Source organism: Xiphophorus maculatus, chromosome 4 (assembly GCF_002775205.1).
Source record: "Xiphophorus maculatus strain JP 163 A chromosome 4, X_maculatus-5.0-male, whole genome shotgun sequence".
In the NCBI taxonomy this organism is placed as follows: Eukaryota; Metazoa; Chordata; class Actinopteri; order Cyprinodontiformes; family Poeciliidae; genus Xiphophorus; species Xiphophorus maculatus.
In genome coordinates this window covers 31,443,448-31,469,781 of record NC_036446.1, presented here as the reverse complement: position 1 = coordinate 31,469,781, position 26,334 = coordinate 31,443,448, and the positions used below count along the sequence as shown (strand labels likewise).

General features: G+C 38.4%; 2 protein-coding genes across 2 annotated transcripts; both read left to right on the top strand.

The window, feature by feature from the left end:
• Positions 1–1,188: 1,188 nt before the first annotated feature.
• Positions 1,189–25,447, top strand: LOC111608331 (adhesion G-protein coupled receptor G2-like). The gene is made up of 15 exons (XM_023331716.1): positions 1,189–1,207; positions 1,370–1,461; positions 17,416–17,531; positions 17,656–17,719; positions 17,827–17,968; positions 18,090–18,203; positions 19,758–19,880; positions 19,991–20,036; positions 20,106–20,197; positions 21,402–21,517; positions 21,738–22,006; positions 22,080–22,170; positions 22,426–22,555; positions 23,441–23,597; positions 24,063–25,447. Exons 3-15 carry the CDS (start codon positions 17,456–17,458, stop codon positions 24,161–24,163), a joined length of 1,521 nt encoding a protein of 506 aa, XP_023187484.1. The 5' UTR covers positions 1,189–1,207; positions 1,370–1,461; positions 17,416–17,455; the 3' UTR covers positions 24,164–25,447.
• LOC111608332 (adhesion G-protein coupled receptor G2-like) lies at positions 5,276–13,646 on the top strand. The gene is made up of 12 exons (XM_023331717.1): positions 5,276–5,314; positions 5,409–5,553; positions 6,954–7,067; positions 8,813–8,938; positions 9,072–9,117; positions 9,227–9,318; positions 10,177–10,292; positions 10,558–10,826; positions 10,900–10,996; positions 11,190–11,319; positions 12,310–12,466; positions 12,681–13,646. Exons 2-12 carry the CDS (start codon positions 5,485–5,487, stop codon positions 12,773–12,775), a joined length of 1,311 nt encoding a protein of 436 aa, XP_023187485.1. The 5' UTR covers positions 5,276–5,314; positions 5,409–5,484; the 3' UTR covers positions 12,776–13,646.
• Positions 25,448–26,334: the final 887 nt, after the last annotated feature.

Below are 26,334 nucleotides of genomic sequence, written 5' to 3'. Positions count from 1 at the left end.
CAAAACGAATCCAGTGAAGTTCGCAGGGTAAGCCGAACACAAACACACTTTTCCAGCAAAGATTAAAATTGGGTGAAATATCTATTTTTGTATAAATACAATAAACTTCGTCTACAACATGGAGACATAAACTCTTCATTTCCAAAGGAGAAAAGAGACTCTGGGAGAAGCGGACCTGTCATTCAGAGACTTGTAACAGCAACAGGATGTGAATCAGGAACATGTCTGCCACAGACCACACAGAGACTCTGAACAGCAACGTGCTGTAAATCATAAACTAAGTTAAACATTGTGATTTTCTGTTCTCTGCCTTGGTCCTCATGGTTGCTTGTCCTTCCAAAGAAAGAAAAACGATTGTTTTGTATGTTTATACACTGCAAAAAGTAAAGGTGCCACTTCTTGTGGTTCTCTGATAACAATAGACTTTGACTGTCTGAAGGAATTGGTCAGTGGGATACAGTGTGTGTAAAATGTTGAGATTAATTTCTTCTACTTTATTTATTTAAGACCTTAGCATTTAAGACCAGGGTGAACAAGTTGTCTCTGGAAGACAGATGGTCCATATTGTCCAGTTCTTCTTCCAAGAGAATGACAAAAAAAAAAAAAAAAAACACGTTCTGCTCATTTTATGGGGGATGCTTTTTATCTAACCTGAAAAACAGTTCATTATTAAACTGCTTTAATAATAATTAAGCTGCTTTTCAGTTTAATATTAGCTGCTCTTGACATTCAAAACAGTATTGCAGTTTGTAACAACAGCACAAATGTGCACAAAAGAACTGCAGCAACCAGAACATCCAGAGTTTGTTTTTTCATTTCCATATCTGTCATTTGTCCTGGCCTCTGTCGTCTCTGTCCAATGGGAGCAATGGTTGTCACCACTATGGCTTTGTTTATGAATTGTAGTCCGCTTGCAAAGAAGCAAAATTTGAATGCAAACCGCACCAAGCAAAAAACAACACAGTCCGCTACTGGTTCAGACCAAACAAACGGACCAGAAGACCTTCCTGAATTAGCTGTTGCCAGCGCTCTTTAGTTCCACAGAAGAATCTCAGATCTTAGCAGCATCAGAGTTTCATGTGATGCTTCGTTCCATAAAGTCTGCAGCCTCATGGCTTCATCTAATATTTAAATCAGAGCTGCAGTCATGCCTCACATAGGTTTATTTGTTCTGGCCCAATAATTTGAAAGACAGCTTCCCAGGAAGGTGATTTGCCTTCAATAAAAAAAAAATCTTTTGTTTGTAATTTGTTATGAATGCGTGTCAGTAGATTTCATGACGGATGAGCAGAGAACACAAGCATCTGTTTGTCTGCTTCCTCTTTCTCCTAAAAGAAGAATAAAATCCATGTTATTTAACTTCCTTCAGAGCTACCGCGTTTCACCTGCCGTTGGTGTCGTTACATCAGATTCGCTCTGGATTCTTTTCACGAATCACAAAGGACTCCACAACATCCAGAGGTAGGCTACTATTAGATTTTTCTCCAGATCTCTTGGTATACGCCAGTAACAGAACTAAACAAATATTTATTCTGCTTTTACTGGTACAATAAATACACTCAACATTATGCTTCAGAGATTGTTGGACCAGAAATGCAGACCGGTCGAGGCAGGAAGTTGGTGATAAAAAAGTTTAGTAACAAAAAAGATAAGAGCTAGCTAACAATCATTTGAGGAAAAAAAACCATGAATAATGACAAAATCCATGAAGTAATGAGTGAAGGAGAGGTGGTTAACTACTGGGAGCTTGAACACTACACCATGGGTTGGTACTAGTTAGGAAGCAGGGTGCAGCTGTGAGGAGAGTCCAGAGAACAGGGGGAGAAAGAGAGAGATGGCACAGAGGTGAAGGGAAGAACTGAAATCTAAATGGAATAAAGAACAACTAAGAATAGACTCGTCCAAAGTATCCTGGTTAAAAACCAGCCAACTATTCTACACCTTGCTTCATTCAGAGCGTCTGGAGAAATGATAACTTGCTGCAGGCGTGGGCTTTGTTGAAGTTTGAACTGATTAGATCATAGTGGGAAGAGCAGGTGCCATACGGAGGCTTTAGTCCTCGGTGGTCCTGGGATCAAGTCCTGAGTTTGGTACCTTTACCACATACTGTATCTCCAACAATTAGACGATTATTCTTTGCCCTGCAAAGACCTTTTACATGCCTGGTCGACCAGTCGCAATCAAGAAAAAGTGGTTGCACATCAGCTTAAAGTTTTGACATTAAAAAGTTTGAAATGATGATCTTGGAATGTGGAGTTGTTTAGAAATTGCTCCAAAATTTACACAAATTGTGTAAATCTCCATCTCTCTTGCACACTGAGTTTTCTGCGCTGGACTTTCCTCTTAATTTTGTAATAATTAATCTGGTGTCTGCCATCAATCAAGCAATTTGTTGTGCTGTCAAAGAAAAGTTATTAAGCTAGTTATGCCACTTTACCATTCCTTAAAACTGCTTATTAATTAGAAGGTACACATACACCAAGACATGAGTCTAGGAATTCCAGCTTGTTTTCACGACCAGATTATCCAGTTTGGAAACTGGACCGAAACTTTGAGACCACACCGCCACACCAACACATGCTCAGCCAAAGTCACACTTCTTTCAGACCAAAACTGCACAAGCTGCTCAAATGAAGTTGGTCTGTCAGCAAAACCTCCTCCAGCTAGTTTTGCAACGTGAATGTGTTTCTTGCCGTGGTAACTCTTCAACCAGCTCCAACCAGTTCCAACCAGCTCCAACCAGCTCCAACCCCAGCTCACCTCCACCTGCTCCTCATCAACAGAGTCCAGTGCAAAACAGCCGCCACCTCCAAACATTGTCTTGCTTTCTACATACCCAGCATGTGTCAATGAGCTGGTCCCTACTCTGCTTCAATAGACTCTCATCCTCTGACAAAGGCTGTTGTCTGGAATGACCACGGACAGTAAAACAGACTCAATTTGGTTTATGTATGGCAATGATGTATATTTGTCTCCATTTTGATGTTTTAAAAAGTTCTTGACATTCCGTTTTTTATTTCAGGACTCCCCTTGAATTTCTGATCAATGTTTCAATGTTTCAGCTGACTTTCGAATCTTTATACCTGATTACATTCAACCTGTATGGTAAACAGAACAGAGTAAAGCGGACTCTATGGACTTTGCTGACGATTTCAGCTTGTTCTGCAACTGTGGCAGTTCTTTAGATTCCAAAAGCTAATTTGAGGTGCCGTCCTGTTCATCACATGCCTACATATTTGCATTCCTATGTGTTACCAGGAACTCCTCTTTGTTTTCACTTTAACCTGAAGCTTCCTCTGGAACTAGATACTTCCCCTGCTGTTTTTATGTTGGTACCATCATCAGATATTTACTGTTTAATAAGGCAGTACTTCTAAAAAAAGTGGGGCAAAATGTCAGGGCGTGGTGCGAGAAGCAGGACTTTATAACTGTCTTTATTCACTCCGGTCACTAGGTGGCAGGAGTGTTCAAACTAATCAACAGGCTGCCTGGTCAAGCCAGTGGAAGTAGCCACACAGCCGCGTTGTAAACGGAGCGAAGGATACAAGCGCGGATGTTTTGAAAACATTTTTGACCAGTAGGGGGGACATGACGGAAAATAATTGAGAAACACTGGTTTAAGGACATTTGTTACTCTAATGGGCTCCATGTACACACGATAAATTCATAAGGACAATTTAAGACAACCTTTAACAAGGTAAGTGTTTCTCTAAATTAAGGGTTTCAAACTCATTTTCATTTTGGGCCGTATAACAAACCTGAATGTTCTTAAAGGGCCGGTTGTGCCAGAATATATTGATAAAACCAATACATTGTTAAAATATCAATAAATACTGTAGTTGTTTGTCCATGATTTTGTGATTGTTTTAGTGGGTGTTTTTTTTTTTCAATCAATATTGCAGATTTTGTGGTGCCAATTTAGAAATTAAGAAGGAGTTATGAATAGAGAATTTTGATGATATTTGCCCTATTGTATGATGCTAAATGGGACTTTTTATTACTTGTCGTATTAATTACAGACTATAACTTTACATCAAGTGAGGTTGCAGTCACTTAAACTCAATGTTTTTAACCCATTTTGAGAACATTTTTGCCAGTAAAATAAAAAATGAAAAAAGTAGATATTTGTGGATTTTGTATGAATTTCACAGACTTCTGAAAACATGAAAGAACTTGGAGTCTGGAGTCTAAAGAAGCACACAAAAAGCTACGGCGGGTCAGATTTGACACCCGGGCCTTGAGTTTGACACATAAGCCTAAATAATTGGTGAAATCTGTCTTTGTTCAATGTGATTTTACTTTCAAATATAAATTAAGTATCTCACTGAACATTTCTTCCTCGGTTTTGCCTGACTGAATACTGATGGATTTAGCCAGTTTGTCTGAAAGCTTTGTTATTGCATTTTAGGCAATAAATATTTATTTTCTTCTGCAAAAGAAGGAATTGAAGTTTTTGGGAGAGGGGTGGGGTTTGCATTTTAATATGTTTCAAATATTGATATACTGTATGGGCTAAATGACAAATATGCACCATGGTCCATTTTTTTTAGTCAATTAATCATCAGAATAATCAATTACTGATATAGTTGCAATGCTAGTTAATAGAGGAGGTCCTATTTATTGTTGTTTCTACACTGTCCCATCATCCAATATAAAAGCTGTTACCTCCTTGTCTGATGATGGTTTGAATGTGTCCGATATATTATATTTTCTCTGCTGCTGGCTTCTACACGTCTCTCAATTACTGGCTTGTTTTTAATGTCAAATAAAGACATCTACAGTAACTGACTTCTACAATGTTTGGAAAGCTTTTGTCTAATATGTAATAGAAGTGGGAGGTTGTGGGATGTGGAAATTTCTGAAACCCAGCTTTTTACTTTTTATCTTCACTTTACAGGATGAAGTTCTGGCTCTCTTGGTGGGGAATATTTTGTTTCACGTTCCATTATACTGCAAGTGCTGAAAAATGTGCTAAAGATTACTGTGACGAAAATGCATGTAACACGACTGCTTCAGGAAAGTTGCATTATGTTGCTTAAATTAATTTGAATATGTTTTATCCAAAAAAGTAATATGTGATCATTTACTCTGCAGAATTTAGCAGGAATAAATGCTGCTTGGGATATGTAAGGAAATGTCTGGGGAATGGAAAAGAAAATGAAAATGGAAAAGAAAATGAAAATGGAAAAGAAAATGAAAATGGAAAACAAAATGGAAAAGAAAATGAAAATGGAAAAGAAAATGAAAATGGAAAAGAAAATGAAAATGGAAAAGAAAATGGAAAAGAAAATGGGAATGGATGCAACAAATTCCAGTAAGCTCTGTGTTCCATATCAGATCATTCAAATGTTCTTGTCTACTGTATCAGTAATGCTGTAAGATAAATATTCTTTTTTTTTTTCTCAAAGAGCAATTAAGACCTTGGAGAAATTTTTTCTGGAAACAGAAGTAAACCAAACATTATGCGTCACTGCAGGCCGTTCTATGGCCGTCCTATATAGACCATCCAGATCTGATGACAACGACTTAAACATTTACCTCAGTGACACTGAGGTAAGGCAAATTCTCTGAATCTGTCATTATGGGAGGGGTTGGGTTGACTGATACTAAAACACATTTATCTTTCAAATCATAAAACATGCTTTAAACACACAATATCTTTCAAACACACAAGCCCTAGAGTGAAATTTGTAACATGTTTACCAGTTCTGCTTGTTCTGTATGTGTGACAGTTTTTGCCCAAATGTTTCAATCAGGTCAATAGATGGTTTGTTTTAAAACACAAAAGCTTCTACACACGAGTTTTTCCAAAAGAACCTAAAGTTTTAGCACATTAGAGTGTTTCAGTGAATGAATACACACGTTCAGGCATTTTTAAGGGAGAAGCTCCAGGTTCTACAAGACCAAGGCCTCTTGAATTTGGATTTGAGATCCTTATTAGCCCAGACAGTGGGAGTCCAGAGAACTTAGGGAAGACCTTAGCAACAGAGTTGTATATTATGCTGATTTAACAATTATTAAATAGATTATGCTGATTTAATAATTGTTGTTGATTTGACAGTTATTATTTCTAACCCTGGAAAGGTCTGCAACACGACTAAGACTAACTATTTACAGAAAACTGGTAGAAATATTCAAGAATAACTCAAACACAATTGAAGCTCAAAACTGTCATGAACAAAAAACTGTTGGAACACCAGTATCATGTTCCTTCCACAGTGAAACCAGTTTAAATGAAACCATTCACATGCCAAGCTGCCCACGTGGACAGGAAAAATGGCTCATGAAGAACTTTTTTATGTGTGTGTAGATTTTGGACCAAAAGTGTTTGGAAATGATATGATGAGGCAATTTAAAGCTACAAACTTTAAATTGTAATGTTTGAGTCTGGATATCAAACATCTGGCTCAAACATCCAGATCAGTCAAATCTGGATGTTTGAGCAGCAGAAAAGATTTGTGTGTGTGTGTGTGTGTGTGTGTGTGTGTGTGTGTGTGTGTGTGTGTGTGTGTGTGTGTGTGTGTGTGTGTGTGTGTGTGTGTGTGTGTGTGTGTGTGTGTTTCACTGTCACTTCTGCTCTTACTGTAGAAAAACAATAAATGCAAAATTACAAAAGAAAGAATACCTCCGAATTCTTCAACTAATTTTAGTCAGTAGGAATTATGTTAGAACTTGAACACAACTGTGCATTTAACACCTATTTTAGCCCCTTTGTCCAGAGGAGTGGACATGTCGCAGTGGATCAGTATTAGAAGCTTGTTTATTGCGACAGACAGCAGAGAGAGAAGATGCAACCTGACAGGGTTGAATTAATCAGCCACTGTGTAAAATGAGGATATTGTGTTGTGATATTGTGATTTAAAAAAAAATTACATAATTACAAATAATAATTTTAGTCATTAAAGTTCATTATGATGTCATTGTAACCATTTCCATGTTCTGCATCGGTGCAGGGTTCTGTAGATGAGGATCTGCCCGGCCGGAAATTGCGAGCTTACCTGCCTAAAGAGCTGAAACTTGGATCGGATCATACTGTCGCATTCTGGTCGGTTCAGCTTCCAGTTGAGGTCAGAGACATTCCACCTGACATAGCAGTTCCCCAAGACCAACTAAACACAACAGCAACAGCTGTTGTGGGTAATGAAAGGTTTTGCATGGAAGATCTTATGAATATGATCTCTGTAGTTGGTATAGTTGTAGACCTAAACATTTCAGTTTTACAAGGGATTTTTACACTTTGAATACTTAAAAGAATATATTTTGAAATTTGATCAACAAATGTTTTATTAATCTGTGTAAAAAATGTAATCTCCTCTGGCTCCTCCCAGCGGTCCTTCAGCCATGTGCAGAAATGTCAGAAACAACCAATCAGAGCCAGGAGGGTCAGTAACACTTTGTTGAAGGGGTGTGCATAAAATACTGTGACATATGACATAACACCTGTCAAAATGACACTTTTAATGCATTTTTCATAGAACTTTGAGTTGAAAGGGTCATAATTGACCGAATGACACTTCATGACGACAGTTGTAAACATTCACAAAGATTCCTTCATATTCATTACAGATATTAAACAGATATTATGATATTATGTCTATAACATGACATAATGTCTATAACATTATGTCATGTCTATAACAGTGTCATGACAGTCGGATGCACATCCCTTCCATTAAAGTGTCACCAAAGGACATTGGCGCTGCAGAAAGAGTGGAGAAAAGAAACTTCTGAAGTCAGTGTGAAGTTTTCACAGTTAGTGATGATGAAATGGTGGAACAGGCTCATCAGTATGTCGGATCACAGATTAACTAAACACATTACCTGTTGGGACTTGTCCTATAGATATATTTGAGGAGGCTGATTTTCTGTATCTCTATAGAAATAAGTTGAGATGTAATATTGAACAAATTAAATTATTTTATTTTGAAGCTCATAAGTATAAATGGGCTAGCGACATTTTACATAAACCACTTGTAAACTTATATCTTAATAAAGGATGTTTATGGCCCAGAGCTTTATGTTATATGGAACTTAACTAAAAATCAGAGGTCATCCTGCGGGCTGATGAGTTTTGGTACTTTGGCTCTATCATTGGAAAACGGATGATTTGGTTCAGTTCCAGAAGAGAATCCAAAATGTTTTCTGTGGGATTTAAATGAAATTGAAAATGAAATGCACTTTTTGTTTGCTTGTTCTTTGTATATGACTCTCAGAAACAAACTGTTTGATAAAGTCATTTTGTTTGTATGGGTGATAAACCACAGTATTTTTTTCAGAACTATGTGCTTCAGTTAGCTCAATATGTTTCAAACGCTTGGCAAAAGAGGAAGAGGATGCTTTATGTGTGAAAGGCTTGATATTGTCTCTCTCTGCGTCTTTGAAAATGTTTGTGTGTCCACAAACGAAATAAAATGGAGTAAACTATAACAAACTGTCATAACTAACTCATGTAGTAGTAATAGTTGATACCGAGCAATGTAAAAGGACTACCGCTTGTGCTGTTAGTGTATTGGTAGCAGCTTAAAAATAGATTAAGGGGGTGTGCCATGGTGGCGTAGTGGTTAGCGCGACCCGTATTTGGAGGCCTTCAGTCCTCGACGCGGCCGTTGCGGGTTCGACTCCCGGACCCGACCACATTTACCGCATGTCTTCCCTCCTCTCCTTCCCTGTTTCCTGTCAGCCCACTGTCATATAAGGGACACTAGAGCCCACAAAAAGACCCCCTGGTGGGGTAAAAAAAAAGATTAAAATAGAGATTAAGTATCAGTATCGGTCCTGGACATCCGTTAATTAAGTGTAATTTGTGTTACAGGATGTTTGGAAAGGCTTAGAGAACCTGTATGAGCACAGACTCATTGGCCTGAGTGTCCGTGGAATGGACGTTTCTGGACTTACGGAATCAGTCAAGATCACAATCAGAATCACTACAAACATAAGTGTAACTGTGCTTTCTCTTTGACTGAATTGTAGCTATTGGAAGCTGATATAGTTACCATATAACGCTTAAACAGAAAAGATCTTGAATGTTGTGACAACAAGGGACCATCTAAAACAGACATGTTGTATTATAGGAACCCTTGAACGTCACATGTGTGTACCTAAACACCACAGGAAATGGTGAGTAGCAGCATAAAAGATTATTAATTATTTACTTAGTAACTGACTGAGGTCTTGATGAGCCGTAATCACAGACCTAACAGCTCTTTCTTTGTCTCTGATCTACCAGATACCACTCCAAGACAATGTGACAGTATGGACTATAACGGGACTCACGTCACCTGTTTCTCCAGTCATCTCACGTACTTTGGTGTGCTTCTGGTAAGAATGGGGTTTCTGTTCTAAGGATTTCTTCAGCATGATGAAAATAAAATTAGAATTTATCCTAGTTTTCTGAAGACAACCAAGATTTTATTTCTGCACTACACTTCAACAAAGGGCAGGGTATACAATTTACTGGTTCAGTGGGACATAAATCTGGGTACCATCAGTGTAAAAATGGAAAGCAATGCCAAGAATGGGACCCAGAGGGGCCAGGTAGAGTGAAAAGAGAAGAGGTCCAAGAATAGATCGTTGAGGTACTCCACACATGAGAGGTCTGGAGAAGACTCAGCAGATCCAACATGGACTGACCTGAACCACTCCAAAGCTCTCCCATATATTCTAGCCCAAATTTTCTGGCCAGAAAGGAAAATCTGATGGTCCACTGTATCGAAGGCAGCTGATAGGTTCAACAGAACCAAAACAACACAGTGACCACAGTCTGTTGCTAAGAATATATCATTTAAGACACTTAAGAGTGCTGACTCGGTACGGTAAGGGTTCTTAACACCAGACTGGAACATTTCATGTTTTCATCTCATGATATAAGTTACCACTGCATGAAGACAATTAGCTCTGAACACAACAAAAAATATCTACGTATATCAAAGACACAAATATTAAAATTTTAGTTCTGTGGTTTGTTTAAGCAATTTATTTTGATTGAAACATTGTGGTATTGTTACCAAGAGCAAGAACCACTTCAATCTCTTCAAATGCATTTCTTACAGTCTTTAAAGCTGTAAAAAAAAGGAAGATAATAAAGCAGTGGGTTAACTTTATGTTGTCAGGAAGCAGACTTATGCCTGAAAAAACAAAAATGCTGTAAATGAATGTAATAGATTTTTTTTCCCACAGGTGTCTGCAGACCTCTCACCTAAAGACGCTGAGATCTTGTTCTACATCACCTACATCGGCTGTAGTATCTCTCTGTTTGGTCTGGTCGTCACTGTTTTGTTCTTCATCTCTAAAAGGTACAGTGTTCCTAAATGATTAGTTACATTCCTACCAGCATTCACGTCAGACACTTCATTTCCCCTTTTTGACTTGTTGCAGATGTCATTTCATACAACCAGTTATTTGTTGTTTTACTTTCCATTTACTTCAATCACAATTCAAATTCTATTTTAGTCATCGCTTCTTCTTCTTTTCATTCTCCACTTTATGTGACCACACACCATGACAAGGAAACTGATTCAGAATTTCTCACTTTCTGAGAATATGCTCTGTGTCTGACAGGAAACTCAGAGCAGACGATTCCAAGAAGATCCACATCAGCCTGGCAGTCGCTCTGATCCTCCTCAACGTTCACTTCCTCTCCAGCCAGGCGGCGGCAGCGTCGTCCTCCACTGAGCTTTGTCTCTATGTGGCTCTTCTTCTTCACTACTCCCTGCTGGCCTCTTTCACCTGGATGGCCTTGGAGGGCTTCCACCTCTACCTCCTCCTGGTCAAAGTCTTCAACATCTACGTGAGGCGATACCTGCTGAAACTCAGCGTGGTGGGATGGGGTGAGTGGCGTCGGCTGAGTCTGGAAGTTAACGTCTGCAGCCTTAAGCTAAGGTACCAGTTCATGTGTTTCAGGTCTTCCAGCGGTCATTGTGTCAGTGGTGGCGATCGTCGACAAGAACTTTTATGGCCGTACCCCTGTGATGTCATCCAGACCCAATGAAACTGAAATGTAAAGTAAACGTCTGAACCTTTGCAGTAAAATCTAGTCCAGCAGGAAATTTGTTTGAAAAATTATTTGCATGTACCTTTAACTTAAAATATGCATTTTATCCATCAACATATTACTGCATTTTTTCCATCCACTTGATGTTCATATTTACAGAATTTAATTTCTTCTGTGACTGTGATTCTTTTCTGTGCAGATGCTATATAACCGATGACAGAGTGAAGCTGGGGACCACGCTGGGACTGTTCAGCATTATGTTCCTCTTTAATGTGATCATGTTTGGAGTGACAATCAAATGGTTTGTGAACACCCACTTTACCAAACAGGTAATTGTTACATAGAGCAGAATTTATAAAACATATATATATTTTAAATACCAACACAAGGGAGGCTCTTATCATTACTCAACAGTTTGTCTGCAGTGAGATGTGCCAGCCTGCTGTGTTCTGATGCAGTTGCAGCAGAGGACAGTGGCTTTACTGTAGTCAATACCAGCTAATCTAAGACCAAGTCAGAACCAAGACCGGAGCGCCACACTACATGACACAAAAACATGTGAAACATGATCAATATGAGAAGCACCCTTCTCAATAAATTAACCACATTAGTTCATGTTAGCTTGTGCACCAAGCTAGGCAAACAACTAACAATTATCAGAAGCTTTTGCCATAAAATATACAGTATATACTCTATACTGTACACTGGTAGCTAACTTTATGTACACTATATACAGCTCTGGAAAAAATGAAGAGACCACTACAAAATTATCACTTTCTCTGATTTTACTTTTTATAGGCATATGTTTGAGTAAAATGAACTTCTTGTTTTGTTCTTCTGTTCTATGAATTACTGACAACATGCCCACGAAATTCCAAGCAAAAATTTTAGTATTTATTTGCAGAAAATGAGAAATGGTCAAAATAACAAAAAAAGATGCAGTGCTTTTTGATGCAGACCTCGAATAATGCAAAGAAAACATATTCATTTAGAAACAACAATACTAATGTTTGAACTCAGGAAGAGTTCAGAAATCAATATTTGGTAGAAAAACCATGAGACTTTCAATGAGGTTCAGTACAGCGGGGATGTTTTGTTTTTTTTTTCATCTTGTGCCCAGTTCAATATGCCGACTATAAACTCAGCAACTTGGGATGGTCTGGTGAGCTCTACATCGAACCATTTTAGCCAGGAATAAATAAATAGACGGACAGATGGATGGGTGGATTTATTGATTGATTGATTGATTGATTGTTACTCATCTTTTGACCTAGTATAATAAACAGCTACATTTGTTTGCTCAACATTCGGTCAACCAGCATGGACAGAGAGAGCGCCGTGTGGCCCTGAAAGAAATCGTGACCCTGCTGGTTCTCATGGTTCTGCTGGGCCTGTCCTGGGGGCTGATCTTCTTCTCTTTGGGTCAGCTTCCTGCTCCCGGCCTCTACGCCTTCTGCATCCTGAACTCTCTGCAAGGTTTGACCTTGTTATTACAACGGCTTTACTCTGTTATGGCCAACACAAAGCAGCACATAGTGAACTTCCAATAAAATAGTCTTCAATGACTGTATGACACTCAGAGTGCATACCTTTTATATCCGAGTGAATAACATGGATTTGTAGTTGAGGCATTTTCAGAGTAAAAAGTATTTAATTCAGTAACTTTTTTTTACTCATTTTTGTTTTGCAGGTTTCTTCATCTTCATTTACTTTATGTTGCATTTGAAGAATTCAGGAAACCAATCTGCCACTCCAAGCCCTGCAACGCAGGCTGAAAGCTCCTGACCTCCAGTGGGATCTTACTCAGAGAGACATTCACCTGCCTGATTCACTGGTCTTTTGTTTGCCTTAAGGAAATGTGTCAGAACGTCAAACAGATCTACACATCAGACAAACTTAACACATAAATACAAAATGCAGCATTTCAATCAAAGAGTTTCTTCCATCCATCCATTTTCTTCTGCTCATTCCAAGATGGAGTGGTTGTTAGGGCCACTGAAACAGATCCTCACAACACCAAGTCCAAATTACAGACCAGCAGCTCCGGTCAGCCTGCTGTGAATATTTCCCCTTCATAATACGCACTTTCATTTTGTGTTTACTTGTCTTATCTTTGTCTAATATTTACATTTGTTTGACCATCTAAAAAATAAGGAATCGTGGAGGAGTGAGATTTGTTTTTCCACCACTTCTTCAAGTTTTGAAGATTTACACATGAAGAATAATTCAAGTCTTGACATCTTGACAGAATGTTACATAAAAACGAGCAGACTAGTTAATATAATTCATTTTTTCCTGCAGTTTTCAAATACTGTCCTTAAACTCTTAAAAGAAAATGATGCTTTAGTGAGTGTTTATCCATCCTCAGTTGATTTTTTACTACAATTCAATTTTTTTATGCTTTTTACTCTTTCTAGGCTTTTAAACATATGGATGTAGTGCAGGTTATTATTTTTGCTTACTGCCTTTGCCTACTAACTGTGCCATTAGTTTAACTGACAGTTTGACATTTTTAGAATATTTGCACGAAAAATCTTCAGCATCTTTTGTGATTGAAATCCGTGGTGAATTGTTTACAATTTTCTTCATGCTGTATATTGATGTAATGTGCATGCATTTGTATTTCTCAACTATTCTAAATACATCATTGAATGAATCTGCCTCTTGTCACTTGACTCTAAAAGTGTTTTGGCTTCAGAGACTTTGTAAAATATGGAGAGCCATTTCAGATAAAGTTAAATAGCAAAATAAAAACGGAAAATAAATCAGAAATTGACTTTGTTATTCCTATTTACATTTATTCATTTATACATTCGCTTATTTATTTATTTATTTATTCCCCCATTTATTGCTGTCTGTCCTCTTTTCATTTCCTTACTTTCCTTATTCATTTGTACTTTTATGTTTTCCTTGGGAATAAATAAATAGTGCGACAGACTGGCGACCTGTCCAGGGTGACCCCGCCTCTCGCCTGAAACGTTCGCTGGAGGTTGGGACCATCACCCCACTAGGGACAAGGGTGTTAGAAAATGGATGAATGGAATAAATAAATAGTAATAAAGAAGCTAATTACTTATTTATTTCCCTATTTATTTGTTTAATTTTGGCTGAAAAGGCTCTCCATAGAAATGTGTCTCCACAGTGTTGTACAGACAAGAATAAAACCATTTGCACCTGGAATTAAAAAGCAAAGAGAAGCAGAGGATTTCCACAGAAAGAACTGTTCTTGGATCTGTACTTAATATATCTGGGACATAATGTCATATTTTGGTTTCCTCTTTGTCACCCATTCAAATGTTTCTGGGGGTTTCTGTGTTTTTCCCTAAAATAACTTCCTACAGAAGTGTTAATTACGCCTACCTTCTGCTCTGCTCTGCTTCCTGCCGTCACATTGGTTGCTCTCTGGTATCATTTCACATAAAACTGTAACAATATCTCAGCGACATGCAGAGGTAAGGCTATGATGTTTCTTAATGTTCAGCTTTTGGGTGTATTGATGCAGAAATCTGACTTGATCTGTGCTTGTTGTTCATTAATCTGCACAGGAAATGTCTGTGGTGATGCAGAGGCTTTAATTTGAAGTGTGAAAACTCGCAGTTATTTCTGTTGGAAGGCCATGAAACTATTTTGAGATGATTCTCTTACTTTTAGCAGAGAAACTCAAAAGCGTTTTGAATTGTAAGTTTAGGAGATCTAGCTGGTGGTATTTAGTAAATTGATGGAGCTTATTGAAAACAGAGAAATCAATCAGGTTTACACTTGGCTGAGAGGGGTGTGTGTGTGTGTGTGTGTGTGCGTGTGTGTTTTGTTTGTTAAATTAAACCTCGACTTACTGATATTTAATCAGAAATCATTTCCAAAATCTCTATTTTTACCACCTTGGTCATTGATTCTGCTACGTATTTTAATGCAAACAGTGACATCATAACACTGAAAAGGTTTTTTCAATAAGTACAACAAACCACCACAGCAGCGTGGTGTTACATTTCATCTCTCTGTAAATCTGTAACATGTTTGGTCATTTGAATGAACTCTTGGCGTCAATATCACAGCAGGTGTATCTCCTGATTGGTTGAGGTGTCTTGTTTTAGCAGCAGCAGATGAACAGATCTCACAGCAGGAAAGAAACAGATTTCTTGTGAACAACGCCTTTCCAGTACGGTCAATTCCCAGCAATCAACAGCTGATCACACACTGTTAGTTTTTCTCAGGGCCAGAAACTAAATTGCACTCTTGTTTTTCTGTGATTTTATAGTTTTGACTATTACTTTGGCATATAACAGAAATTCTGTGGCACAAAAATTTAATTCACAAACCAATAAATTAAATATGATTTTACAGTGATAAAAAATGAACTTTGTTCAGTGGAATAGTCCTTTACTACCCTGACAATCCAGAAGTTGACTTTAGCGTTGATGAATAGTGGCGCATACTCATAAAACCCAAGTTGAGGTTTGTACTAAAATACCCAGAATGTTATTTAAAAAACAAAAAAGAAACAGACAAATCTAAGAATTTGAACTTCTGAAAGCAGAGAATCCTAAAATTGGAAACATGTAGGAATCCTGACTGCTAATTACCAATAGGACAGATAAAGTCTGCATGTCTTCTTTGTTGGTTTACGTTTCTTTTTTGATCTTTTGGATTCAGTTTTTAGTTCAATCTCTAAGGAGAAATTTAAGGAGGAATTTTGGGAGTGAAACTCAACACATATGGAATTTTTGTTCAAGATTTTCTGTTTCTCTGTATTTCGGACAGAACCTGCTCAGTGTCCAGCACACACAGCTCTTGATTTGTCAATGTCAGATTTATTCATATAGCACTTTAAAAACAAATGTAAAACTGACAATAAAAACGGAGTATCAAAACGCCACTTCAAATAAATGCCAAAGAATAAAAATGAGTTTTGAGAAGTGATTTAAAATGATCCAGGCTGTGGGCAGATCAAATTTGGAAAGGATGACTGTTCCATAGAAGAGGAGCAACAACAGAAAAAGCCCGATCTCTTTTTCTCCTAAGTCGGGTCAGAGGAACTGTCAGTAAAAGCTGATTATTTGATCGTAGAGTTCTGGACACAGACTGAAATTTTAAAAGGTCCTGAAGATAAAGGGGAGCTAATCCATTTAACACTTTCTAAGTTAATAAAAGAATCTTAAAATCTATTCGATAAAAGACGGGCAGCCAGTGTAAAGAGGCCAGTATGGGCCATATATGGTCACGCTTCCTGGTTCCTGTAAGAAGTCGTGCTGCTCCGTTCTGCGATTTATCCATGCCGCTATATAATGAAATGCAATAATCCAAACGAGATGTAATGAAGGCAAAGATAAGTCCTTCAAAGTCCTTAAAACAAAAACAAGATTTAACTTTTGCTAAAATCCGCAGGTGATAAAAACTTGATTTAACCACAGAGCTAACTTGTTTATCTAGCTTTAAACAGCTATCAAAAGTAAAACCAAGATTCCTAGCAGAGGTCTGACAAACCGAGCTAAAGAACCAAGAATCACATCTGGATTTGTAGTGTGAAGACTCTGACCAAATAATATAACTTGAGTTTTACTTTGATTGAGGAGAAGAAAGTTTTGTTCCATCCGAGATTTGACTTCAGCTAAACTATCAATAGCTGAAGAGATTCATTTTATAGTTTAAGGGGCATATAAATCTGGACGTCATCCGCAAAGCAATGAAAGGAAACGTTAAATTTATGGCCACTCTAACCACAGCATGTTTAAGAATTGATGGGACACAACCTGACTGCAATGAGGCATTTATTACCATTAAGATAAATGTCTTTTTTCAGACAAGTAGGAAGACAAGCCACAGGACAATCTGATGGCTGCAGATGCTTAATAACTGAGGTCAGTTCATCTAAAGAAACTGGCTGAAAATGCTCCAGAATAGCTGTGCATTGTGGCATTTCTTGGGAATCTAAATCTACCAGGGTATTCAAGCCTCTAAGAGCTACAATGTTTTCTGTGAAAAACTTAGAGAAAGCCTGCTATGAAACGAAGACACCATCCAAGTCGAGGAGAGCCGGCGAAGAAATGCCAAATACGTAGGCTTTAATCCTCACCGCCAGTCCTCCACGTTTACCACGTCTTCCACGGAAAAGCCTTTCTGGAATCAGATGTGGACTCAGCAGCTCAGTAGGGATGTCAGTGAGGAACTGGAAGCCTCGGTTTCTCGGACCCAGACCATATACAACATGTAGACCTACCAGAGTTTTAATGTCCAGAAGTGCTTGACGGTCGTAAACAATTAAGGCACTAGAGCCTAAATGTACAAATAGAGCAAAAAGAGCAAAAATAAAGTAGAGAGAGTGAGTCGGACAGCGTGCCGAATACACTGGCGCCATCTTCAACTTGAATCTTTTTTCTTTATTTATTTTTTTAACCAGATTTAAACCAGAACATCTGTGTTTTTGACAGAAGGACTTTCTGGCTCGTCCTGCTGGTGGGATTTTATACCATGGATAGTGAGACTCAAGTAAACTGTAAACACACTGATTGTTGGGGTAACTGCACCAACTTTCCACCTCGATCAGGTAAAGTTGCTTCATTTGCAACATCGAATTGTTCCAAATGATTACTTTGACTGGGCCACTTGTTATCTGTGGCTATTTATGTCCACACTTTATTTCATGCATCTTACAATTATCAACTTTACAGTTGCGAAAACTGAATGCTGCATGAGAAGGTACAGCCAGTGGATAACGAAGTGGAACATTTTCAAGTAAGTATTTTCATTCTTTATCATGAACAGAGTCAGTGGGTGTGTGTGGATCAGATAGTTTATTTCTGAGCTGTCTATCTTTATATCCTCTCTTCCTTTTCAACCAGGGCAACTCAAACACTCGAAAGTATTCTGGAGGAAACGGAAGTGGACCAGATCACAAATATTTCTGTTCCGGGTTTAGTGGCCCTCTTACAGAAGCCGCCTAACGACTCCAGGAGTATTGAGATATACGCCAACAGCACTCAGGTGAACGTGTCTGTGTGTCTGTTCTTAACGGACAGATTCACGGACAGCGGCATGGACGCGGACTGCTGGCGTACTGAGCCTTCAGTGTTTCTCTTGTTGTTGTTTCTGCTTCTGGTTGCAGGCGACATCAGACGTAGACGTGTCCAACAGAGTGGTGAGAGTTCAGCTGCCGGCAGAGCTGCCTGCTGGACTGAACAGTAACATTGTGTTCTGCATGATCCAGATGCCAGACAATGTGAGACTTTTATGTCACTGACAAAGCATGCATAAATGCATTTTTGCATTTATGGTGTTTTTGCCAAAAAATTGGATGTTGCTAAAATTGCAACATTTGCAACATCTGCATGTTATAGATGTTCCCCTGCTTCAACACGCTCCATTCAGATGATTGCAATTCAGCAAAACCCTGTTAATCAGCCATCAGTTGAAATCATGTGTGCTGAAGCAGGGGATTGCCTAAAACATGCAGGGCAGTGTGCCTCGAGGACCACGGTTGAAAAAACATTGAACTAACCAAACCCTTTAAAAAATTGTTCCCCCCGTCACCTGTGGGGTCGCTGCACCAAAAACCACTGAAGGAAACGACACAGAAACCTCTAAAGATGCTGAGCGCAACTTCCTTCTTCCAAAAATGTAAACGAAAACAGAACAGCATGAGATTTTAGCGGTTGTAGGATTTCTCTTTTGTTTTTGGTAAAACACCACGAGCCATTTCTCCTGCTAGCCTAGCATGTTTGCTTTGGCTGAATTTACCCAGAATGCCATGCGCTGTAGTCCACTTACTGCTTATTTAGCACTCTTCGGTTTGCTTGGCTTTCACATATGCATCACCAGAGTTCACTTCAACTAAAGCAGGATCTAGGTTTGCAGCATTTAACATCATACATTAGTGCAAATATTGTAAAAATGTCTTTCATTTCTAAATTGGCACCAAAAGAATCTTAGATTCTGCTTGCGAAAAACCACTAAAGCAATCACACAGTCCTGGAAGAACAGCTATTTATTGATGTTTTAACAGTTTAATTAGTTTTATCAATATATTTTGGCACAACTGGCTCTTTAGGAACATTCATGTTTTTGATACGTCCCCAAAATGAAAACTGTGAAAATGAATGTGACACCTCTGCTCTACATGATCCATCTTTCTAAAAATGTTATTCAAGAAAACTTGTTTTATTAAACCGGACAAGAACCTGCAGCAAAGCTGGTGACCAGCTGATGCATGTATGTCGGGCACTGAGTGATTTTGTATAAAGCAAACAAATATGGAGAACAAAAAACAACAACTGTTTCTTAATGTGAGATTTTTTTCAACTTCAAATTGTTGCTTCTCAAGATGGCGAATGTATCTTTACTGCATTTTTAATAGTGGTTAAAGATTTGGTGAAACTGAGGAATATTTCTGTTCATGCACCCTCTCAAGAAAAAAAAACTGAGCTCAGGCTGAATTTTCTTTCTTTCTTTTTTTAGCTTAGATAAATATAAAGTAGGACTGCACACAGTGGTGCAGGGCTCTGGTTTGACGTTCAGGAAGTCGGTGTGCATTTGCTTAGGGGAAGGGAGACGTGTCAGTTTCCTTCGAATTATATCCTCCACTAAGTTTTCACATCATAATAATCTGTTGCTACAGACAGAATCTATCTCTGGTAACCAGAATTCTGACCAAAACCCAACAATTACAAATTTCACCTGCAAATGATGCAAAATGACACACTGTAAATGACCATTTAACGTACATCATTATTTTTGACGATAACAATTTAAAACCAAAGTTTATTTTACTTTGCAGATTTCCCTGCCAGGCTTGCCGAACCTGTCCGACAACAGGCTCGCCGGAGTCAGCGTCGGCAGGACTGTCGCCGGACTCAAGCCACGCGTCAACATCACTATGAGCATTGCATCAAGCATAAACGTAAGTGATTTTATTCCCCTGCCCTTATCATAAAGCTGCAGGTTATGTGGCAAGATGTTGCAGGAAGGAAGATAATGATACCATCTAAAGCAGAAATAATGTTGTTTCAGGAAAGCCTGAAACCCCAGTGTGTGTTCTTAAACACGACATCTGGTGGTGAGTAGCCAGCAGTCATCGTCGAGTTCAGCTCTGATGTCGTCAGAGTGACAGGTTTCTCTCTCTCAGATGTTAGCACACAGGGCTGTGAAATGGTGGAATATAACCAGACGTACATCACCTGTTCCTGTGACCATCTCACATACTTTGGCGTGCTCCTGGTAGGAAATGCTTTTTGTGTTTTTAATTTCATGAACACAGGTTGTGCAGACCACAAACGGTCCAGTTGAAACATCGCACCATCACCTCACCGCTTTGCCTTAACAAAGGCGTCGTTTGACAGAGGTTCAACAGAGAGGAGGCCAGAGCTGGACTCCTCTCACTGACATAGTAACAATGACCTTATGACCCTTTGCCATGAAATCCTTAACAAGACTTGGCGCTATAAGTTGTACAGCTCCACAATCAGAGTTGAATTTTTCACTCATTTCAGACATATATTCTTAGATATTTTACATGTTGCTGGTTTCTGAACCTGGTGACTGTATGATGTTTTCTTATTCTTGTGTTTTCATGATGTAAAGCACTTTGAGCTGCCTTGTTGCTGAAATGGGCAACACAAATAAAATGGATTGATTGATTGTATATCATTGAGAGTACAGATATTTATTTATTCATCTTCAACAAGCCATTCTGTCTGAAAAATATGAACTATTGAGTGGAGTTAAGATCTTTTATATAAATAAAGAATTGCACATACTCCAATATACCAGTAGGGAGAGCTATTTCGCATCAACCGAGTGATTGTTAACGGGACTTGAAAGCAGGAAGAGGAAGAGATGGTCTCAGTAAATGATCAACATAAAGACAACAGTACCCATGATTCCTTGCACAGACGTCTGATTCATGCTGCTGTTTCAATTTATTTTAAATACATTTCAATTTAATTATGCAAACCCAGATGATTTTATCTGGATGAATGCAGAATGGCGGTTCATCATTATTTCTTATATAGTGCTTGTATGATGAAACAAAAAAAATAAAATGCGAAGATGGGTTGAAATGATTCAGAACTAAAACCAGAGGAGTTTAGATTTTATCAATGTAAAGCTTATACTTTCGACTTTAATAGAGTATTTATGTTTTTTTTTTAATTGTTTTTTGGTTTCTCCATTGTAATGTTTCCATAAATACTATGTAATTTAAATGAATACCTCCTTATAACAGACAAAGGTAGGAAAGCAAATTGTCACTGGGATGTTAGAAACTCAGACTATAAAAAATAATGAAATAAGATCCTGTATTTTAATGTCAATAATCGTTGTGACCAATTTGTAAAGTTTATGTCAGCTAAAAATGCTAAAGTGCACCTACCATACATAAAATGATCAACAGCAAAATGACAGAGTTTGTTTTTACCCACAGGTGTCTGCAGACCTCTCACCTAAAGACGCTGAGATCTTGTTCTACATCACCTACATTGGCTGTAGTATCTCTCTGTTTGCTCTGGTCGTCACTGTTGTTCTCTTCATCACAAAAAGGTAATGTGTTCTTTAAAACAGCCTTCAGTCTTTTTGTCAGTTATTGTTTCATGAATACCTGCTTGGTGAGGTGTGGCATTATTAGTGTTGTCAGTCGATTCATTTGTTCTCTGTAGACGGCAAAGACCCTCAATTTAGCAATTATTTGTGTCCTGATTTTTGTACTACTCGGTATGGCGATGAAATCTGTTCAGCTGTTCTTGTCTTCTGTGTCTGACAGGAAACTCAGAGCAGACGATTCCAAGAAGATCCACATCAGCCTGGCAGTCGCTCTGATCCTCCTCAACGTTCACTTCCTCTCCAGCCAGGCGGCGGCAGCGTCGTCCTCCACTGAGCTTTGTCTCTATGTGGCTCTTCTTCTTCACTACTCCCTGCTGGCCTCTTTCACCTGGATGGCCTTGGAGGGCTTCCACCTCTACCTCCTCCTGGTCAAAGTCTTCAACGTCTATGTGAGGCGATACCTGCTGAAACTCAGCGTGGTGGGATGGGGTGAGTGGCGTCGGCTGAGTCTGGAAGTTAATGTCTGCAGCCTTAAGCTAAGGTACCAGTTCATGTGTTTCAGGTCTTCCAGCGGTCATTGTGTCAGTGGTGGCGATCATAAACAAAGACATATATGGTCGTACATCTGTGGACTCGTCCAATAGGACTGAAGTGTAAGAAAACACATGCTAACTGTTTTGCAGCTACTTTTTGTTGTGTTTGCACGTTTCAACACGATCAGTGAGTAAAACCACGGGGTAAACATGAGGCTACCCAAACTCTACTTGATATTTTCCTTAAACTGATGAACTTGGGTCGTCTTTTTGTTACACTTTCAGTCTCCTCAATAGATGTGATTACAGTCTGTATTTTTATTTTGTATATGAAATAACTTTAAAAAAAACTTTCTTTGCTCCCTTTGTGTGTAGCTGCTATATAACCGATGACAATGTGAAGATGGTGACCACGGTGGGAGTGTTTGTCTTGGTGTTCATCTTTAATGTGATCATGCTTGGAGTGGTAATCAAATGGTTCATGGGGCTGTACATTCGCAAACAGGTAATTGTCACGTAGCTGCATTGCATATACAACCAACAGATTGCTTTACAGGTGTTGCCAGTGAAAGTTGTCATCCAACTGTCATCAACATATGATTTTGTCCGATGAAGTATGATGTAAATAATTATGTTCCCTGAGTATAAAGGTATGGTAAGCTCAAGGTTCTGCCAAAACTCTTATTTTGAAGTTGTTGAGTTGCCCTGTCCTGCTGACAGAGGCAACATTCAATAAGCCTACGGCCTAGTCCATACACAGCCACATATCTGAGAAAGCAAATACATTTTTATGCGCGTTGGCCTTGGCAAAAACTGAATTTATAGATGGAGATGATCAAGGTGGTGAAATGTGATACAGGTTCGACCACACATCATGGATCCAAAGCATTTTCCATCCTCACTGCCAAGTCTGAACAATCACAGCTTGTTGACATGTAAATGTGTTTTGAAGGGAAATCCAGAAAGTTGGGTAAATTTGGTTCGTATTCAGCGTTGTATTTGTGATAAACAGAAAACTGCTACCAAAAGACGTGCGGCATTGTGGTGGAGCCGGCTGTCTGGTAAATAAACGTCTTGAACAGTTTTAGTCTTAAATCTTCTGTCTGTAGCTGCTGTTTTGTAATCAGAAAGGGGAATCTTAATAACAAATATCCAGAGGAGCTGTGAAATATAAATGTGACCAATCATCTAGGTGGATTTGGAACGGTGGCCTGTTATTGGTTCCTGATTTAAACCAGATTATCCGACTCAGAGACCCAAGGTGATTCCCTCAGTACCAATCTAGCACAAAGTTACAGGTTGTTATGTTAAGGTCTCTTCTATTTTTTGCATTGTCTTTAAACTGCTGTGTTTTTTCTCTCTCTCTCCCTGTTCACTTTTGGTGAATCAGCGCAGTCAGAGTGAACGAAATGCAACCAAGAATAAAATTTGCACGTTGCTGGTTCTCATGGTTCTGCTTGGCCTGACCTGGGGTCTGATCTTCTTCTCACTGGGCCAAGTGAACACTCCTGTCCTCTACATCTTCTGCATTGTGAACTGTCTTCAAGGTCAGCATGGTGAAACCTGATCGCTTTACTGCTGGAACGCTCCAGCAAATACATCTCAGTATGAATTAGGGGTGTACACATACGTTAAGGTAACAGATCATCTTTTTGGGGGGTCAGAAGTCACAGTGGCCATAATGTAAAACCACATACAAATACTTGGTTGCTTATTTCTACTTTTTTTTCTTGAAATTGCCCTTCCAGAAGCAGGAAGTTAACACCAATGCTGGTTCTTGGGGTGATAAGTGTTCCAAAGTGAACAAAAACACGTTCTGTGACCTTCTACCATTTATGGAAACATTCATGAGCTTTACTGTACTTCTACTGCTCCATAGTTCATTTTTATGTGTTAATTCTGACACAATTGGCTGGTTTCTTACTGACCTTTGCATGAGCCTGACCTCCTGCTCACTGTGGACAATCTGAGCTTATTTTTCCTTTGTTTTCCTCTCCTTTGTGTTTTTCTAGGTTTCTTCATCTTCTTTTACTTTGTGTTGACTCTGAAAAACACCAAAGACTCAGCTACCATGCCAAGCACTGACATACAGAGTCACTGCCCCAAAACCTGAACCAAGAGGAGGAATTTATGTTTGGGGAATTTTCACCCTAATGCTACTTCAGATCTTGTTCTTAAAGCGACACTGTCATGTAAAATTGACTTGTTTTTGTTTGTTTTTTTAGCTTTAGATCATGTTATAATGTTATTTCTTCATCAAAAATGTACATAGAGTGTTTCTTTCATGCATGTTTGAGAAATCATTTAATCTCCATGGCAACCATTCATGGAGTGCAAAACACTTGGAGGGACCTTTCCTCAGAGCTGCAGTTTCCAAGCTTCCGCCTCAAAGAGCATCCCTCCTCTGTGACTCCTCCATCAGCTCCTTCAGACTAGCCAGCAGCAATTAGCCAACACCTGGTGGAGCTGCACGTCTGCAGAGATCATTATAATAACCCTGGTAAAAACGCTGTTTAACGGTTAATAGAGGAGCCGTGTTGTAATGACTTCTTGAAGATAGAATGTTGGAAAGAGCAGGACTTTGTTAAAGAGACAGGAGCCCAATTTCAAGGTGTCAACTTACAAAGTCAAATTTCTTTGAAGTCATATTAGACATGTACAGCATTTTCATAACAACTGAAGGCAACATACTTATTTAATTTTGCTATGAAATGGTTAAATGGCTAGAAAACACAAAATACTGCCCCTTTAATGTAACATATTGCACAATAGAAAGCAATCCTTCTCCTAACTTATATTACATTTTCTTTTTAGGCTTGTGGTAAGTCCTGCCATGGATTTCTCCCTTTGAAAAGAGAAACCTATTATTACCAAAGGAAAACTTCATATGCCATTCCACCCAGTACAGGTTGTAGTGTTTATCTCATGCAAATCCCACATAAACACTCTTCATTGTAACAGAATAACAGCTGAAAGTTTTATGATCAATATGAGGAACAAACATCTACAGTATTGCAATACAGGTGTTATAATGTAATGTAATATGTTAAATATTTGTTGTAAAACTGCATCAAAAAAGATGATTGTGTAGTAAAGAAATATTTCTTTTTGGAAAAGGCAACGAGTTTAAAGTTTTACATAAAAGCCTGTCTATAGCTCATTTCATACCTGCATACTGTAGACAAATATCCCATTAGTTATTCTTTTTTATGGTGGCATAGAATTATTAGTATTTTAGGTTTTTGTATATATCTGATGTAGCTGCAGTCTTTACAAGATTTATACATTATCTCTTAATAGGCTGTTACATTTTAGACTTTAGTGGTAGAAAACTGCTTTAAGCATAAAGACATAACACAGACCACGGGTGTGTAAAAATATTGTTTACACTTTTAAATAAAGTATTACTGGTTCTGCAGCAGGTCTTTGGATTTTGGTGTGTGAAGTGGAACAAATCTGATATACAGTTTAATACCTGTGAGAGAGGATGAGGGTTAATTACTGAACTAACTCACATTGTGAGCTAAAAGCTTTCATGTGAAGATTTCTCGATTCCTCCACAGACAGAATCAGAGCAGCACTCTGAACCTCTGAACCAGTCAGAATATTTTTGCTGTCACCCCAAACAATATTTAGTTTTTTCTAATATATCACACAGAGAAAAGCAGTGGAGGTCCATTTTTCAGTCAGATTTTTCACCATAGTGATTCATACATTCAAAAATGTAATAGTTTTGAGCTAAATATTCAGTTTGCAAACTAAATATTTAGTACCCAACTAAACATGAGTCTGAGCTAAATATTTAGTTTATAAACTATTTAGTTCCAAATTAAACATTTCATTTCCAAACTAAACATTTCATTTTCAAACTAAATAATTATTTTCCAAATTAAATATTTTACTCTGAGCCGATTAGTTAGCCTGCTAAGTAAGTATTCCACAAGCAAGTCAAATATTTAGCTTACTTGCGAACTAAACATTTAGGTTGCTCGCTAAATATTTAAAGCTAAAGATTATTATTATTAGTCAATCACACTGTACATTATTTTTTTTTTTAATCCAATGTAAAACCTGGGGTGTTTTCATTGTTGTTTAAGAATCTGAATCTTCCCCACGTCTACATTAACTCATCGTGTTTTCAGTGATGGCCTTGTTCTGCTAACTGGTGCACCTGCAGTCAGTGGGACCGAAAAAACCCTTCAGATTCAAACCTGGTCATTTTCACATCATGTCATCATGTTGGATCATGTTCCTAGTTGATATTAGCACAGAGCTGCACTGCGA

Bases quoted from the DNA above. Each gene is read 5' to 3' on its own strand.
- LOC111608331 (XM_023331716.1), top strand. From the start codon at position 17,456: ATGGATAGTGAGACTCAAGTAAACTGTAAACACACTGATTGTTGGGGT. The intron at 21,518-21,737 runs GTAATGTGTTCT...TGTGTCTGACAG, and splicing joins GTTCTCTTCATCACAAAAAG to GAAACTCAGAGCAGACGATT. The intron at 22,007-22,079 runs GTGAGTGGCGTC...CATGTGTTTCAG, and splicing joins ACTCAGCGTGGTGGGATGGG to GTCTTCCAGCGGTCATTGTG.
- LOC111608332 (XM_023331717.1), top strand. From the start codon at position 5,485: ATGGCCGTCCTATATAGACCATCCAGATCTGATGACAACGACTTAAAC. The intron at 9,118-9,226 runs GTGAGTAGCAGC...CTGATCTACCAG, and splicing joins CCTAAACACCACAGGAAATG to ATACCACTCCAAGACAATGT. The intron at 9,319-10,176 runs GTAAGAATGGGG...TTTTTCCCACAG, and splicing joins CGTACTTTGGTGTGCTTCTG to GTGTCTGCAGACCTCTCACC.